The sequence below is a fragment of the Dipodomys ordii genome, unplaced genomic scaffold, assembly GCF_000151885.1.
Source record: "Dipodomys ordii isolate 6190 unplaced genomic scaffold, Dord_2.0 Scaffold132, whole genome shotgun sequence".
NCBI classification, from domain to species: domain Eukaryota; kingdom Metazoa; phylum Chordata; class Mammalia; order Rodentia; family Heteromyidae; genus Dipodomys; species Dipodomys ordii.
The window spans coordinates 2,721,862-2,741,111 of NW_012267348.1; the positions used below are offsets into that span (position 1 = coordinate 2,721,862).

A 19,250-nucleotide genomic window follows, 5' to 3' on the forward strand; every position below is an offset into this window, starting at 1 on the left:
CCTTTCGATCAGGCCAGTTGTATTTTGCAAAGATGGTATCATAGGTGTCCACTGCTCCATCAGTTATCAGCATAATGGCCTGGCTGCAAATGCTTCCTTGTCCTGTGTGGTTGAACTATGCAAAGAAATAAGTTCAAAATAAAAATAAATATCAGAGTTCTATGTATCTGCAAGACCTCAGGAATGTATGATCTGGGCTTTGAAAGTTTCTAGACTCAAGAGCTCTTTGGGCATCACTAAGCAGAATCTTCCAGACAAGCCTTGCTGAGTCGGCTGCCATATATGTTCTAACAAATGGGAGCTAAAGGTCTAAGTTCTCCCATCAGAGTAGAAGTTTTATTTCTCAAAATAAATCTTAAGGAGTTGGCACAAGGATCTTTGAGGAACATTATATAAGGCAGCAATATCGCTTTTAAAATCTGAATGAGGCTAATCCGAATGGATGTTTTAAACAAATAATGAAGCAAACAACAACAACAAAAAGAAAATTCACATTAAAGCACTAAGCACTCTTTTTTTAAGAGTTCACTTAAAATATATGCTATTAACAGGTTCTAACATGTATTCAGTTTATTTGCTAGCATGCTAAATTTCCAAGACTGTATATGCTGCTATGAAAAATCCCTAAACCTTAATTTCCAGCTATACAATTGTTTTCAAAGTTCCCAGCATTTACAAGTACTATCTACAGTGAGCAAATATAGCTACCAGATCATGGTGCATTTACCCTTGGGTCCAAAGTGAATTTCCCTTAATGAATGCTATTAATGATGTGACCCAAAGTAACACCAAGTCCTTTAGACATGAGAAACACAAAGCCCTTTAGTTTTCAATGGAAAACAAAACAAAACTCCATTACAAGTACCCAGGTAATGCTGGGGCTAAAACATACACAAATCTGTTCCCTTTATCAATGTTGTATTCTCTTTGGGAAGGCATACAAAAACAAGGTAAATATGTAAAGTATATTGTAAGTGTAATGCTTATGATGCTAAGGGGGAAATAAAGAGAAAGCGAAGATGGGAAACAGGAAAGAATCAATTTTAGAGAAACTAGTTAGGAAGAACCTCACTGAGAAGATGATACTAGAATACCTGAAAGGAGAGGGCATTTCAGCACCAAGTAGGACTGTGCTTAATGTGTTCAATCAACTGATCACCAATCTTCAACTGTAATATTACAGTTTTTATATAGGATACTGATCAAGCTTCCTCTATCCCCTCCATACTGAGAGATGTACCTCCAATCAGATTTCAGTCTCAATAAATATCCCACTCTTTGTCTTTCCCACTCTGAGATGCTGCTAAGGTGTCTAATGCTGTTCCTTTATAGTAGTAACCAAAGTAGCCTTAGAGCTTGGTCATTTCAACAGGTTGTTTGAGGAGGCTGCATGCCCAACAGCTTTTACCATACTCAAAAAAAAATTACAGCAAGCTCCAAAACAAGAACAATATATGCTTCAGCTCACGGAGACTTCAGAGGAAGAAAAACCAGGATGTCCTTGGATGGGTTGTTCATGCAACTCATTTTAAAACATCATAGAAAAACTTTCCCAAACAAAAAGAGAGAAATGAAGAGATTTGAATAACATAGACTACACGGAGCTGCCAGGAGCTATTTATTTGAAAAGATTACTTTCCTTTCTGGCTGGGCCTCTGGTATTCTTTGCTTCAATCTGTATTTGGAGGATTTTGAAGAATGCAATTAAACTCAAATGCTTTGATGAGTAATATCTCTTCTCTTCATATTTGTCTAGAACTTTTTTTTATTGAATAGCGAGAGTGATGAAAGTGTTTTCCATAATAATAACAATGACAAGGGCCTGATGATGAACTACAATTAGCTCAGTGATTCATCAGTTAGCAGTGAAATTTTCAATGCATCCTGACATTTAGAGCATTTGGTTGTGATTAACAGTCTTTGAAATGTCACCGAATTTTATTTAATTGGCTAAGAAAAATTTTTAAAAGGTAATCACTGCAAAGATCACATTCATCGCCAAAAAAGATAATTGCAGTTGTCACATGACAAGGTAGATGCTAACTACTGTAGCAAACTGGCTCTGTGTTCTTACAACATCTAATGAATGCAGTGAAGATCAATAGCTGGAAGGGGCTTAGAAGTCTATGTGACTGCTCTTTTCAAAGCCATTGGTCTCAACAACTGCAGTCTTTAGGCCATCTGAGAAAATACCAAAACTAAAATGTAAGTAATTGTAAGACAGCATAAACTCTAATTAGCATAACCTATGAGCCATTCTGAACTCATTCTAAGCTGTTTACAACCACAGTCTCAGTTCTCTCTCTTTCTCAGTGTGTGTGTGTATGTGTCTGTGTGCATAAAATGTATATGTGTGGTGTGTATGTGTATAGTGTGTGGTGTGTGTATGTGTGGTGAAGGATGTATCTATGGTGTGGGTATATGTGCCATGTGTAGTGTGCATGTATGATGTGTGTATAGTACAGATATATATATATATATGTATATATATTGAGTGGGTGGGTATGTGTAATATATGTGTGGTATATATGTGGTGTGCAGCAGAGGGATGTATCTGTGGAGTGTTTGTGTGTGTGTGGAACACATGTGGTGTGTGGTGAGGTATGTATCTATTGGGTGTGAGAGATATGTGTGATGTGTGTGTGTGTGGTATACATGTGGTACATTGCAGAGGGATGTATCTGTGGAGTGTGTGTTTATATGTGTAATGTATGGGTGATGTGTGTGTGATGGGAGGTGTTTCTGTAGCATCTGTGTGTGTGCCTGAACACACATTTGGAAAACAGCTTATTTTGTTTCCCATTGGCTTGCCGAAGCAGACATCAAACACAGGAAGAGAGTTATGTCACTTAAAAGTCACACTGATGAAGTGGAAACTTCATTTTCATGGGGGGATTAACCATATCAATGCCTGTCAAAAAAAACCCTAGATACTTAAAAGCCCAATGGCAAGAGAAAGGATGGAAATATTTCTCTCTAGAATAAATATGCACTTGGAAGAATAAGGTATGGACAGTCAACTTATCTCAAGCAGGGACCCTTAGTAACCTTTATTAGTGCTTTGGTGTTCTGCTGTCTTAGATTGAAGTTTGGTTCTTCTGAGTTACTGACTGGCCTGGTGACACAGTTTTTACACGTGAAAGCAGGCAGGAGTGAGTGTCCACATTCACAAATACTTCCCTCACAGGATTCAACATCCACAACAACAAAAATCCATCCATGTTTGTGGTTTCTCGGATGGTCACTGTGGTAATATGAACCTAATATTTGAAGGATACAGGGATAGTTATGTTCTGTGAGCTGTGACTTCTACTGGACATTAATATTGAGTTTATAACACGACATAACACATGGCTGGGCCAGCAAAGAATAAACATTTTTGAAAGGTTCTGTTCCTTATGGGATTCCTCAAGACCTTTAATAGGAGCTAGTGGTATTGTAAAAGAGCAAAAATTGGCTTCCCACTTTCCTATGGCCCCTATGTTAGGGATCATGGCAGACCAACAACCACTGGGGCTTAGCATGACAAGGAAGAACAGAGGACAAATGAGGGAAGCTGATGTTTCTGAGTACCTGGGCAAGGAGTAAGGCCAAAGACTCAGAGTAGAGCTGTGTCTAGAGCCCATGAGAGCTGAAACTTCCCAGTGTTTCTGTGGTAAGGTGAGCACCCAATACTGCTGAAAGGAGTCAGCCACCACTTCATCACACTGAAGTCTCTTTGTCATAAGGAAGATCTCCAAGGACAGCCTCCCAGCATGGGAAGGGCACCGCAGAACAGAGCCCCACCCAAGAAATGGTGCATGCCTGGAAGAACATTCTGCTGTCCCTTTCTTAAAACTCCTAAGAGCCTGAGAATAAGAGAGACCCTGTGTTTTCATTTTATACTAACTTTCATGATTTGTGAGGCCAGTCTATGTCTATCTCCATTTTACAGATGAGGAAAATTAGGTGGTGATCCAGAATAATTTCCTCAAACAACAAGCTCTAGACCCAACCAACCACATAAACGTCTAATTTTCTCTCCTCCACACGCAAGCCAGAGGATAGGGCAATGGAAATTTACTGTGGAAATTTCTTTCCCATAAAGGATTCAAGGACTTTCTAACTTAGAGTTATTTTTCCCTACTATGGCTACTAGTGTGTGTGTTTGTGTGTGTGTGTGTTTGTGTGTGTGTGTGTGTGTGTGTGTATGGCTACTAGTGTGTGTGTGTGTGTGTGTGTGTGTGTGTGTAAGGTTTTTTGGTTTTTTTTGGTGTTTGTTTTTGTGAGGGACCTGGGGCCTGAATTTAGGGTCTTGGTGCTGCCCCTTAGCTTTTTTTTTTCTTCTGTAGCTGAAGGCTAGAATTCTACTATTTGAGCCACAGCTGCACTTCTGGCTTTTTTGGTAGTTTATATTATAGATAAGAGTCTCATAACTTTTTCCTGCCTGGGATGGCTTTGAACCACAATCCTTAGATCTTAGCTTTCTGAGTAGTTAAGATTATAGTCATGAGCCACTAGTATCCAGCATGCCACCAGATTGTTTAAATAAAAAGAAACTAAAATTTCAAAATGTCACAGTCTTTTCAGTATTACTACTTCAAAGAGGTCTGCTGAGATTCAGTGTTCCATGCCCTGAGAAAGAGAGATATACTAAGGGTTCAAACCAGAATTTAAGGGAACAGAATAGGCCTCTGCCTGGGCCAACTATATTTCTACACTATTACTTTACTGTCAGCAGAGATGTGCTGTCCAAATCACGAACTCTTAGATAAATGTCAATTACCTGTAGCCAATAGCCTTACATTCATATTGAGGAAGCTGACTCAACACCTTACTTTCCTTATTTTTCATTTTTCCTCTGCAGTCATGACACAAGCTCATGACTGAAATTGAATGGCCTTCTTTGTATTAATACATATCACTGATAAAAGGGACTCTAGAAATTAGAGCCAACCTTTGAGAGGCCAGTGTATGAGCATGAAAAATGTGTGTCTGGGCTGGGGATGTAGCTCAATGGTAGAGCATTTGCCTCACATCTATAAGACCCTCAATTCAAGTCCAGGCTTTGAAAAAAAGGAAAATTAAAAGGTGAAAGAACTAGAAAAATCTAAGGCTAAGTGTCAGACTAATTACTTACAGTGTCCAAACTATGGGTTACTGTGGGTGATTTACCCACCTTACCCTGTTACATCAGCAAAAATGACAATAGCTGCCCCCACAGAGCTGCCTGGAAAACTCACTGGTTCTCCTATTTCTCTCTTGACACTCAAGATGGACCGTCTGTGTTGCTTGCTCTCAGAAAACCCCAGGACTGACAATAACACTGACAGATAATTCCGTAAGTCCCATCTATTCTCTTAATAACAAGAAAGGCAAAGCAAAGAGGAGCTTACATCACTGAGAATGTTGAAGGCCTCATTCAGAGATATATCCAGCATTCCAATTCCTTTAGCAAAAAGTTTGTCCAGATGCTCCCTGAAGTGCTGAAACGACAAGGCAGAAAATCCATTAGTGTCTTTTCTGTGCGTGAAATAACAGCCTTGAAGTGGACTGGCATATGATTCTGAAAGATCAATGACAGCCCCAAATGATCTTTCCTTCTATATAAAAAGGAAATGTATGTCCTTAGATAATACATATATAAGAATATATAAGAATGATATATTCCTTCAATATAAAATTTACCTTTAATATTTATTTTTTAGCTTTGATTATAGCTTAGAAAAAAATTAATCTGGTAAAAACACTTAATTCATCTATTTTTCCTTCTTTCCTTTCCAAGTTCTATACCTGAAACTCGTTCCCTCTCCCCCTTCCCATGCTAAGACACTGAAATGCTCCCCCCTCCATGCAAAACCCCCAACCCAGCCCCTGTCACACTATCTCCCCTTGATCCCCGGGTCTCAATGTAGCCAATCACACCCTGCATGCACCAGAAGTCCTTTCCAGGCCACTTGCCTCTGAGACTAGCTTAAATGCTTTTTTGTGTGACCCCATGCTGCTACCCATACCCAGATCCACAATGCACTTAGCAGTCCAAGTGCCACTGTCTAATTAAAACTCTGCCTCCGCTTGAAACTATGGAGTTCTTAAGATAAAGATGAAGTTTTCTGCCACCCACGTCTACCAGATAGCTATATACAGAGGACATGTTCAGTAGATATCTCTGAAGAGCAAGGACAAAAAGCGGATATCAACATCAAAATGAAGACAATAAACAAAGAAAACAGACTAAAAATCTAAAAGAGCTTTAAGGAACAGATAGAAAGGGAATGAGCCTTTTTAGGAACAGGCTCAAAGCCCTTCTAGCTCCCTTCTACAGAAGCCCAGCCACGAAGGCAGTAATGTGACATCGCATATGGAGCATAGCACACGATGAGCTGTCTGTCCATCATACAGCTTTCCAGGAGGCTGGTCTTTAATTCACTCCAGGTCCACATCACTGTAATCAGGCTCTGTTCTCCAAGCCTGTTCTCTTCATCTGATATCATTTCCATCAACTGCAATTAATTGTGCTTAGTCACAAAAGTTTACACAATACTGTTAAACAACATAACAGCCCCATTTAATTTTTCTTTTAATCCATGTGTAGCTGTGTGTCATGTGCTGATCTAAGCAATGCCCAATTATTGTTGGACACTTTGAGTCAAGTGGAACAATATGTCATGGAGTTCCCCATAATTTTCTTTTATAACAAGGCCAGTTAATGTTGTTTTCTTCCTGCCGCAAATCTGGTCCAAATATTAGGTGGAAAAATAGTTCCTCAAACTGAGGGCTTCTTATTTATGGAAATTTATGTCTCTTTTTTTTTCTTTTCTCCCTCATGTCCAAGTTCCTTCTCTTCTACCCTTAACTCAAACCAAATCAACTGCCTTACCTTTCAGGCTGTATTTAACTCTCTGATTAACTCTTAACACAATGCTAGGTCTTCCAGGCAACTATTTTCCATGATATGCCTTCCATTAAGCGTTTTTCTGTCCAGTAGGATAGCCACGAGCCACCTATAGCTATTCACATTTAATCTTAATTAAACATTACAGATTTTGTTTCTCAGTAGCACTAGCTACATTTCAAGGGTTCATTAGCAGCATGTAGCTAGTAGTTACTCTATTGGGTAATGCAGATGATAGAACATTGCTCAAAGTTCTGAGAGTGCTGACTTAAAAATTCAAGTCTCAAGCTAGTTACTCCAGCTCACATGCTGGTTGACTAATGATGAATCAGAGGAAAGGCTAGGGCCAGACCCCAGTGGATATATGTAATTTGTCCCTATCCAACACATATCCTTCATCTTCTGGTTTTCCTTCTCTACTACTTCCTCATGCTTTATATGGTTTGGATTGGATTACTATCTCTCTGTCCCTTCCAGATCAAGACATGGGTCCATTTATCAGGCCTGCCTGATCTGTGAACTCTGTCTGTCTCCCTGGCTGCAATCATATAGGGCATTGGCCCAATCCCTCAACTTCTATGGGGACATGAGAGAGGATTCCCCTTTCCAGGAGGACTGCTGATAGCTCAGGAGTTATCCTGGGTACCAGGTGACACTGGGCAGGAAGAGCTCACACAGCCAAGAAGAGCTGAGGGGGCATCATTAGGTTATGTTCTCTCTATCTAAGCATGTCTACTCTTTTTAAGTAAGTGAATCAATATATTTGTTGTTTAACCAGTTTTAGTGATCTAGACCTCTAAACTGAAAGGACTGCTATGATTACTACCATCAGCACCAAAATCCTGACTGCTCAGGATGATGTTTCTAGAAAGACACCCTGTGTTTCTTCCTCATCAGCTCTGTGTACATACTTCTTTTTTTTTCCATCACCACCATTGTACTGTACTGTTCCCCATGGCTTTAGTCACACAGTGTAAGATACTTTTTGCACAGCAGGCTCTTGGTGCTTATGGGCTTAGAATCCATTGTTTGGTGCATGGAAACTAATGATTTGTGATTGTGCTGATCAACCTGAAGGCTAGTGTCTGGAAGAAAAATGAAGGTGCCTGGCAGACTTCCATGTATCTCCCTCCTCACTTCAGATTTCTCTTTTTCTGCTCCCTATTATAACCACTTTAAAATTCAGAAATTTCTATATTTCATTTCACCCTATTATTCTTGTATATCTAAACAACTGACATATAGAATCTATTGCTTCTGAAAGACAGAAAAAATGAGCTAGGCCTCAAGAACCTGAGTTCTAATCATGGTCACACCATTAAGCAGGTGACTCCCTGAGGCAAATGACTTGAGTTTCCTGTTTCATATTTGCCCTGTGATGGGCACACAAACTGCCTGGGTGTTGGTGGAACAAGAGGCCTCAGAGAAGTGGGCAGGGTTTGTTCTAATTCCAATTTTGCCTTTTCCTTAAACTTAGGTAAGACATTTTCATTCTTGGAGCTCTATTTCTCTCTGGGCAAGCAAAAGAAGATAGTTGAGAGTAAGGAAAATATGGGGGCATCTTCATTTCACAGTCACTGAAAGGAAAGACTGTCTTCTGTCACTCATAGAAGGAAAGGAAAGCCTCACTAAAATGCACCAAGTTCTCATCACTGAGAAAGTGAGTTTATAAACCTGTGCACTCCTGCAGTACCAACTGAGAGCCCCACTGAATGCCTGCACTGAGGATGGACTGAGGCAAAGATGACTGCCAACATAAGATTACCAATTATACCTGTGAGAGTGCTACTAATACATTTCCATGCTAATTATCTCTCCTCTCAACCCATACCACTGAGCACCTTATCTACCTACATTGCTGTATCAAGTCCATTAAAAGCAAATTCAAGGCCTCCACACAAAGAAAATGAAAAGAAAGGCAAACGGGAGGGAAGGAGAGATTATTGTCAGCATTTGAAATATGTAGAGTAAACAAGTCAGGCATCAGTGGTTCAATGTGAGAAGCTGAGAACAGGAGGACTGCAATTCAAGGCCAACTCTGGCAGGAAGGCTCATCAGACCCCTTCTCAACCCATTTCAGGGCTCAGACGCACACACGTAAGCCACATGGGAGGGTGAAATTGGGAGGCCAGCCCAGGCAGAAACGTGTGATTCTACTTCAGTGGAGAGAAGCTGGATGAGGTGGTATATGCCTGTCATTCTAGCAACTATAGGAACCCTGAAATAGGTGAATCAAGGTCTAGACATGCCTCTCGAATGGAAATGAGACCCCATCTTAAAATTCATCAGTGAAAAGGGGGCTAGAATTATGACTCAGGGGTAGAACATCTGCCTCAGAAGTTTAAAGCTCTGAGTTCAAACCTTGTATGGAAAAAAATCTTCCCATAAAAACTTTGTAGTATATATAGAAAGTTTTATACTTCAAACATCTGTTCTAGATCCTTAGTTTTCAACCTTATCACTTAATATACTTTGGGAAATAACTAACTTTTCCCTTCAAGAACTAAGTTTTCTTAAAAGGGATAGAAATATGACTAATTCTACTAACCCCCAAACCCAACTGTCCTCAGGAGCTCAGGAGCTCAGCTACAGAAAAACAGAAGACTTAACATCACCAGATCACTGAGACACAAGCTGCTCAACAACTGTGAACCAAAAGATCCATAGTTTTCCTTCTTTTTCTAAGTTAAATTAAACAATTCATTAGGAACAGTGACTGTTCCATTTTATTATTAAACATCAATAAAAGAAAAGGGAAGGTTTTTAAAATCTGTGCTTCAGGCAACTCATTCAGCATATGCTACTGCCCAGGAAAAGGCCTTGCTTCCAAAGCAATTAGTGCAGCTTAACACCTGGGGAGATGGACCCGTCCGCACCACAGCTTCCTGTGCCCTGATGCCAGCAGATGCCTCCAAGCTCGCTTATCTCTGTCGAACAGTCACTGCATCCTAGCCAGTAGTGGAACCTTCTGCAGTGGCCTCTTTCTGCACCGGCATTTGATTTGGTTGGAACATACTGATAACTGTCTGTGACAATAGCTCTCCTGTGTCTCTCTGTCCATGTAATTATAATTCTTTACATCCTCCAAAGAATAATGGGGTGTTCAAATGATAAGTAGATAGCAGAAGACAAAACAATTTCTTATTCCCAGAGAACCCTGAGGGACCTGAGGTAGATAGTATTTTCACAGGTGGGTGAGGAGCTACCTAGTTATCTGTGACAGCCATCAGCTCACTTGAATTCTAGAAACCTGAACCTCATACACATTCTCTGTCTACAACAGTTGTTACAAACATGCAGCCATGTGGCAACCTCAGTAACTGCCTCCCAAGGCATCTAATGATGGCAAACCCTGACAGACGTACAATGTCCTACCAGGCACTATATTCTTCCTATACATTACCTCACTTGATCCTCCTACACCCTCACAAGAAAGGCCTGATTATCCTTCTACTTTACTTTAGCCAATAGAAGCACAATTTAATGAAATAATTTGCCCAAGATCATATAGTATAGCAAGTAGAAGGCAGACTGGGTTACAGTATATCGTGACCCACGTCTGGACCCCTGTGTAAGAGGAACCCTCTTACACACACAGGGTACAGCTTTCTATACCCTGATAAAGCACAGCATGCAGCAGACTACTTCCTCTAGGCTCATGAGTAAAATGATAATCCCATCAAAAATGGTTCTCTTGTGTATGGTTCCTATGTTGTGACCCAGAACATTGGGCTCAGAAAGCCCTTGTGGATGGTTCAATGCTTAATTAAATGCTTTAGGATTTTAATAATTGGTAAGGTGTGATTTGTTAAGTGTGGTCCAATAGAATGATGGAGCATGTTTGAACAATGGAAACACATGTACCATGGCTTTTTGTTGTCCTCACTGCCTCATTCACACATAGAATGCACAAAGTCCCAGAAGTATAGACTTTTTGTGGTGACCAAGGCATGTGTTCCTCAAAGGTGCTTGACTTTAGTAGATTACCTTCAAATGGCTCCAGGAACACATCTTTTTAAAAAAAAAACTAAAATTCAGGCACTCCAAGTAGAAGGATTTCCAGTTTTCATTCCCTTTTCCTAACGGACATGGCTTCCATCAGTCAAGTCAGCCTCGTGATGGCAAACTCATCTGTGAGCTCTGTGGCCCAAACTCAACCTCCAAAGCCCATCTGTCAGAGATCCAAGTAATCCCCACACATGTCTCATTATATAGACGCCATTTTACTAGATTGTCCTTGCCCTGATGCATTCATTGCTGACAGCACAAACCCTGTATACAACAACTCTTATCCTGGATGGCTTCCCCATGTTCCCTTTTGGTTTGAGAAATACCCGGAATGAATTTTATAGCCTTTTCTGGGAAAATGCCAATGAGATGTAGGAAGGACAATCAGAACATTCTACAATAGCAATGGCACACATCCTCTAACAGGACTGCCTCTGAGACAGGCATCCAGTAAATCATATTGCTATTTGACTCTGGTGGGTGTAACATGGTGCTTTTCAAAGACAAATACAGAAGGGCTCAAAAAACTGGTATGAAAGAGGAAGCTCAGATGTTTGCAATCTGAGGAAGAAAGTTCAGATACTGATAGAACTGTGCCTGAATCATTCACATTTCTCTTTCCACTATGTATAAGGTATGCAAGTGTCTGAAGGTTGCAGCAGTTGGTGCCAGTGCCAAATTAGAGACAAGCTAGATCTCCTGGATGAGAACAATGTGTGCTATTTCATGTCAGGTATGTCAGATTAGCAAAAGCTTCATTTCCAAGGCAAAACTACTAATTATTCCATGTAAGATGGTGGTGGTGAGCTCAGAATTGTAAATTCTGTTCAACTAGGAGGTATCCAACGTGGAACCTTCAAATAAAGCAATCACTGCCTCCAAGCAACTGCTGAGATGGCCGTGCTGATTACCACACCAGGAGCAAGATGGGGTCCAAGAGGAATGCCAAGAGAAAAGGAGAGTCGCAGCTGAGAGCAGCACCTGTTTTGTGTCGTGGTAGAGTGAGGTGACGGGTCTATAAAGAACAAGCCCCAGGCTTCACATCTTTCTGACAGCTCTGAAGGCCCAAATTCAGTCTCCATAAACTTTATGAGGACCTTGATTTGCTTCAAATGTCTTTGTTAGAGGAAGAATGTTTTCATCAGCTGTGGTGTGCAAGTACAGACAGAAGCCAGTTTGAGTTGATTCCAAACATGGTGCCAAGTTTTGTGAATGCCTCAACTCTGAAGAAATGTTTGTTTACAGTTGGTGTCCAGGGGAGAATGTAAAGCAGACATGGTGCTTTGGATGCCAGTGGGCTTACCTCACAGTCATGTGGATAGTGGTCCCCACCCAAACAAGGAGCTGTGACCCCACATGGAAAGCTGGCGGATAGTGAGACACAGAGATAGAGTCATGCATGCCAGTTCCATGGTGGCAGAATTGATTCATGGGGCAGCTTGGCATGTGATCCCAAGAGACAATTCAATTAAAACGTTTTCAATATGATCATGTAGAAGATCGGTGTAGTTTTATAAAACATATTCAATTAAAACATGTTTGTTATGAAATTCACTACACTTTGCCAAACTTAATTATATATGAGTATTAAGCTTAATTGTCTCCATTTCTTCCGTCTTCATTGAAGTCTGTGAATAAACAAATGCCCTGTAGGGCACTGTACTTCTTAGGGATATATCAGCATTTATTTGACTAGTCCCTGAATGATGGATACTTAGGTTTTCTAGAACAAAACACCTTAGTACCACATTGGAGTGCATTATTGTTATAACACCTTAAATGATTGGGTCAATAATTTCTTGTGTGTACCCTCAAGAGTTACTATGGACTTAATGAAGTAATTCAGACCAAGTGCTTACTACAGAATCAGCACTTAATAAGTGTTCGGTAAACACAAAGTCTTGTTAGACATCCATGGCTTGAAATGCCTTTTGGCACTGTGTTTTGAGCTCTTTTTAGGACCCAAATTTAAATTCTAAAAATGAATAACAAAATCTCCAATTCCACAAACAAGTTCTTCTCTGCCAACAGGCTTTAGCCCACACAGCTGCCCACATCACCAGTCTCACATTCTCCTAGCTTAGCCAGCTCATTTGAAAAAGCTATTAGAAGAATAACCAATTAACTTTAAATTCCAGATAACCAATAAATCATATACTCAGAATTGGTTGTTTATCTGAAATTCAAAGTTACCTATGCTTTGTTTGTTTTGCTAAAGCTGGAAACCCCACAGAAATCCTATCAGCCATATTATGATCATAGAGTCACAGAAACACTCTTATTGACCATCAGTGGTTATGTATCTAGGAATGAGTCAATGTAGAATCAGAGAATGGAACTTTGGGTTTGTCTAAGTCTGGGTTATGGGCCTTTTTCAGGCCTAAGATTTTAGTAGCAATAATGAGGGAAAGCTTCACTTAAGCTCCAGCAAATTGGTTTTCTATGGACAGAAAGATTCCATGGAGAAGAGGAGAGAGAAGTTTCCAGACATGTAAGTTCATTCATCTTAGCAGAAGCTTCTTGAGGAGGCATAGCTCTTTATTGGCACAGCACACATTTTTCAGAGAAACATGGTTTGTGCAGGCCAGAGATGCAAAGCCGTGATCCACATTTAAGTCTCTACACGGAGCAAATACTTTCCTATGTAGCAGGCCACAGAAGAGAGTAAGAGGAGAGGTTAAGAAATAAATAGTACTAGTACAGGGTGACAGACAGGGATCTAGTTTCAGTTTTTTGTATGTAGATATCCAGTTTTCCCACATTATTTGCTAAATAGTCTTTTTTCCATCCTAAGTTTTTGGCTTCTTATTAAACATTAGATAGCTGTAGGTCTCCGGGTTATTTCTGGTTCACCTATTCTGTTCGTTGGGTCTGTTTTATACCAGTACCAAGCTGTTTTCATTACAAAAAGCTCTATAGTAGAGTTTGAAGTCTGTCATCCTGTAGTACAATAAATGAATCAATGACATCAATGTAAGACCTGAAACAATGAAACTATTACAGGAAGAAGTAAGAAAAGCATCAGGCAAGAACTTTCTGAGTAAAATTCCAAGGGCTCAAAAATTAAAGAAAAAATTGACAGATAAAATTACATCAAGTTAAGAAGTTTCTGCATGACAAAAGAAATAGTTAAGATAAAAAGACAGCCTACAGAATAGAAGACATTGCCAGCTATACATCAGATAATGGCCTATTATCCAAACTATACAAAGAGTTGAAGAATCCAAACCCTCTAAAAATCAACAATCCAATTAATAAATGCTCAAATGAGCTAAAGAGAGCCTTCTCAAAAGAAGTAAAATTGGCCAATTGACAAATAAATGTTCAATATCTCTTCACATAAAGGCAATGAAAATCTAAACAACACTGAGATTCCATTTCATCCTAGTTGGAATGATCATCATCAAGAATACAAACAACTAGAGATGCTGGCACAGATGTTGGGAAAAAAGAACCATGATATACTATTGGTAGGAATGTAAACTTGTTCAACTACTCTGGACAGAAGTTTGAAGATTCCTCAAAAAACTAAACATAAAATTACCCTAATAATCCAGCAATACCATTCTTGGTCATTTATCTAAAAGATGACAATTAGGATACAGTAAAGCCACTTGCAAAACCACGTTCATTGCTGCATTATTAACCATAGCTAAGGTATGAAAACAGCCCAGATTCTTCTTAACAGAATAATGGATCAAGAAAATGTGACACACACACACACACACACACACACACACACACAATGGAACTTTACTCATCCATTAGGAAAAATTATATTACATCACTTTCAAAGAAAAATTACATTAAATGAAATAATTCAGGCCCAGAGAGATAAAGGGTACCATATGTGGAAGCTAGAACTAATGCATAAATGTACAAATAAACACATACAGTTTGTATGAAATGTACACAAACACATTAACAGAAGTATGGAATTTACAGAGGAGAATTAAAATGGTATAATTCCTTAGAAAAATGAATTCTCAGTACAACAAAATAAATACCAGGAAATTGGCATTTGAAAGGTGCAGGGGGTGGAGTTTCAAGAGGAGGTAGACAGACAAATGAAGAAAGGAAGAATAGAGAAATCAATTATAATATTCAATGTGTATCCTATGAAACTAAGGAAATTGAGGAGAGGGGTTGAATTGGGAGGGATGAGAGAGAATGATGAAAAGATTGATATTGATCATGCAATATATTTAAAAGTCATTTATTGAATAGTAACTCCTTAAAGATAATATCTTTAAGTAATTGTTTTACTTAAAGATAATATACAGTTCAAAAAATGATACATTGTATTCAAAAGTGATTTGTTGAATGGTAACTCCTTAAACATAATATCTTTAAGTAGTTGTCTTACTTAAAGAAAACAAATATATAATTAAAAAGATAAATAAATAGTATTGGGGCTAGGAAGGTGGCTCGAGTACTTGCCTTGCATGCATGAGGCCCAGGGTTTGATTCCTCAGCACCACATAAGCAGAAAAAAATAATATTACTTTAAGTAGAACAACTACTTAAAGATAATACTTAAAGATAATAAATATACAGTTTTTAAAAAGAAATGGTACCTGTCCCAGAGCAAAGCACAATATGCCTCTAGAACACAATAAAGAAAGATATTCCAGTAAATAGGTGGTACTGGAATGGTTTAAGGATTAGTAGAGAGTGCCTAAGACCAAACAAAGAACATAATATTGCCAATAACTAATATTTATTAGGTGTCCTCTGATACTGGCCTTTGCTTTAAGCAGTCATGAGCCATAATCCCAAGGGTTAAGACAGGTAATTTTATCTTCCTTTCATAAACAAGGACACAGTCACATTACAGCAAATACATGGATGAAATTTCACTGGTCTCTAAAATGTAAACATTTTTTTCTAAAAAAATTTATAATTAGCCGGGTACCGGTGGCTCACGCCTGTCATCCTAGCTACTCAGGAGGCTGAGATCTGAGGATTGCGGTTCAAAGCCAGCCCGGGCAGGAAAGTCCATGAAACTCTTATCTCCAATAAAGCACTAGAAAACCGGAAGTGGCCCTGTAGCTCAAGTGGTAGAGCGCTCGCCTTGAGCTGAAGAGCTCAGGGACAGTCCCCAGGCCCAGAGTTCAAGACCCACGACCGACCAAAAAAAAAAAAAAAGACAATTGTAATTAGAAATCTAGACTATCAACTCACACAAATCTTGCTTTATTGGCACCTTCTTTCATCTCCCTTGAGGTAGCCAAGCTTCAAGATGGTGTGCCTACTTCCTGTATTTAAATGTTTGTGGAGAGTCTTCTCACATTGCACTATGATAGGTCTCTTGGGCAAAGAGAATACAACATGCTATTTGTAAGGTTACTTCCATTTTATGATCTCTGGGAGGCAATCACTCTAGTACAAACTACTTTGTTGGGGAGAGCGCTATGAATACCTCAACCAATAACTACCAAGGAGACCAAATCTCTTGCTAATTTTCACATGAATGAATTTAGATATGGATTTTCTATCCTAGTCCATCTTCAGAAAATTGTAGATCCAGCCACCATACTCATAGGATACCCTAAGCCAAAATGAACCAGTGAAAGTACTCGCAGACTCTTGATGTGAAACCATATGAAATCATAAATGGTTACTGTTTTAAGCATTAAATTTGAGGATGTTTCACAACAATACATAACTAAAATACACCTCATCTAGATTATTTTGAGAATAATTTGAAAGCTACAAAGATCTTTTGAACTATACTCCAAGATTTTTGGAAATATAACAAAGACCTTTTGAAATACAGTCAGAGAAATGACTGACAGCAAGAACTATCATGTGACTATTCTGCTAACTCTCTGCATGTTCCATCCTGGCACTTCATGTGTAAAGATTACTTTTAACATGGGATATCAGTCATTTGCTGCATTTACACTTTGCCCAGATGATATTGTGACTTTTAGGAGAAAAAAAATCTCAAAAGTTTATTGCTGCAGTTATGGCTGGATTAAGACCAACCTCTATATACAACCTTCCTGTGTACCTTCTTCCTTGGATTCTGAAAAGAGACCAGGACCTGTGTGCTAACTGTATCCTCACAAAGAAAGCAGTGCTACTTTTTGGTTAGAGGAGAGGTATTTGAAGAGAAGGCAGAATATATAGAGAGCTCTGGAACAGAGAAGTTAGTTATAGTCACAGTTTTCAAACCAATCTGTTTTAACATCTATCACCCAGGCCCCACTGGATCCGCATCTTGAATGGAAACAGGCTTCTTTGAAAACAGATGATATGTGATTTTGCTGAGCATTCTTGATTAAAATCCTCTGCTCTGATGAATGTAAAATTAAAATGAACAGTTTATCCTGAAGGAAACAAACATGGAAGGCAACAAAGATTTTAAAGCACTTATTGCCAAAAAATACTGATATCAAGAATTATGTGTTAAATTGTGTCCCCCAGGATATATTTTATGTCGTTTTACTTTGGAGTAGGGCTATTAAAAGTGTAATTACTTAAATTCACCTGATGTCATTAGGATGGACCCTTAATCCAATATAACTGGTGGCCTGAGAGACACAAGGAAAAGAGGGCCACATGAGGGCAGAGATTAGAGTCATGTATGCAAAGGAGGCAAGATTACCACAGCCAAACCAGAAGCTGGAAGAGGCAGGAAGGGCTTCTCTGCACAAGCTTCAGAAGAAGCAGCACCTGCTAACACCTGATTTCCAACTTCTGTCAGAATATGACACAAGAATTTTCTATTGTTTTTAGCCACTCAGATTACCATACTTTTCTATTGCTCATCAAGGAAAATAACACAAATGCATTTCCAAAATTGTCATCTACAAAATTTACTTGATTAAATAGCATACCTAGAAAAAGGTTTGGAAATTCTGCCAAGTGAATTGTTAGAAAATTATAATGGACATCTGCTTTTTAAAGGCTCTGGAAGTCCTGAAGCAACGATGCTTGTTTAAATGGTATGATCTGTCATTTCTAAGTTTTGACTACAGAACTTTCATTTCCTTACTCCCTATCAGCACAACTACCAACATTTCATCATAGAACTGCTATTTCCATCAAATACTTCTTGGGGAAGACACCAATGTAGTCTTCCTAGGATCCATGGTTGGCTTGATAAGAAATGTACTCATTATCTTGCCCTTGTAATTGTAACCCCTCTGTACAGTATGTTCACAATAAAAAAAAAATAGGATCCATGGTTGGATGCCAGATTTCCACAGCCAACTGTGTTACTTGGTAAGCTTCTGTAACTTGAGTGTTCTAACACTCTTGGATCCTATCTGAGACATTTTCTATGCTAGTCAGCTAGGACTTCCATAGCAAAACCACTGATTAGGTGACTTAAACTCCAGAAACACACGGCACAGTTCTGAAGGTAAGATCAAGATGTTGGCAGGTTTTGTTTCTCCTAATGCTTCTCTTCCTGGCTTTGAGATGCTCTCTACATCCTTGAACAGCTTCCTCTCTGTGTGTATGTGTATATTTATGTCTGAGCTCTTCCTCCTCTTAAAGGACCATGGTCCTATTGAAATAGGGCTTCTCCTTTGTGACCTTAACTCTAACTTTAAAGGCCCTATCTCCAAATGTAGCCATATTAGAGAAAGGGTTAAACTTGAATAGGGGGTCACTATTCAGGCTCTAATACTTCCTCCTACGGTGAAGTCAGGAGTGTAAGTTCTTGTTTCTCAGGTAAGAAAACAGACCAAAAGGGATTAAAGAACTTGCTTGAGGTCATTTGCAAGAATGTCATGCTGAAATGACCTAAATGTCACAAGTCTCATGCACTGTTACATCCCACCCCCAGCATGCTTCTTCCACATCAAAGAGTTCTCTAATAACATATTTCTATTATACATTTTCATGCATCTCTTTTCGGCATACTCATATTACTTTGCTATAATTTGAACCAAAGAATTTTCAAATCACAAAAGCCTCATTCATGACAGTAAACAGACAAGACAAAAATCATATGTGGCCTACACATGGAATCATCTACACTAGTCTCTGTATCTCAGAGTCTGGCTTAAAAAGGCAGAAGATTATAGCAGTAAACACAAATTCTAGAGTTAGGCCACCTACTTTCCAACCAATTCTGCAATTTTTCACTGTATGTGTGATTTTGGTAAAGTCTCCCCATCCATAAGATAGTTGAAAATAATGTACCAGACAAAGCTGGTAGGAAATTTAAGTGAAATTTTATATGTGTGTGTGTGTGTGTGTGTGTGTGTGTGTGTGTGTGTGTGTGTGTATAGTATGAACAAAGGGCCTGAAACTTGCAAGTATTCAGGTAATATTAGTGCCTGTTAGGGGACTCATCAAAATATTTTTTATTTTAAAATAATTGTAAACTCATAAGAAGTAAACAAAAATA

At 39.0% G+C, this 19,250-nt stretch overlaps 1 protein-coding gene across 1 annotated transcript in view; it reads right to left on the reverse strand.

The window, feature by feature from the left end:
- Positions 1-19,250, reverse strand: part of Cacna2d3 (calcium channel, voltage-dependent, alpha 2/delta subunit 3) — a 935,068-nt gene that overhangs the window by 421,033 nt on the left and 494,785 nt on the right. Inside the window, exons 10-11 of the mRNA XM_013030732.1 lie at positions 5,376-5,465; positions 2-115 (exon numbers count right to left, since the gene is read on the reverse strand). Coding sequence (XP_012886186.1) covers positions 2-115; positions 5,376-5,465 — 204 coding nt within the window. The remainder of the gene's footprint in view (position 1; positions 116-5,375; positions 5,466-19,250) is intronic.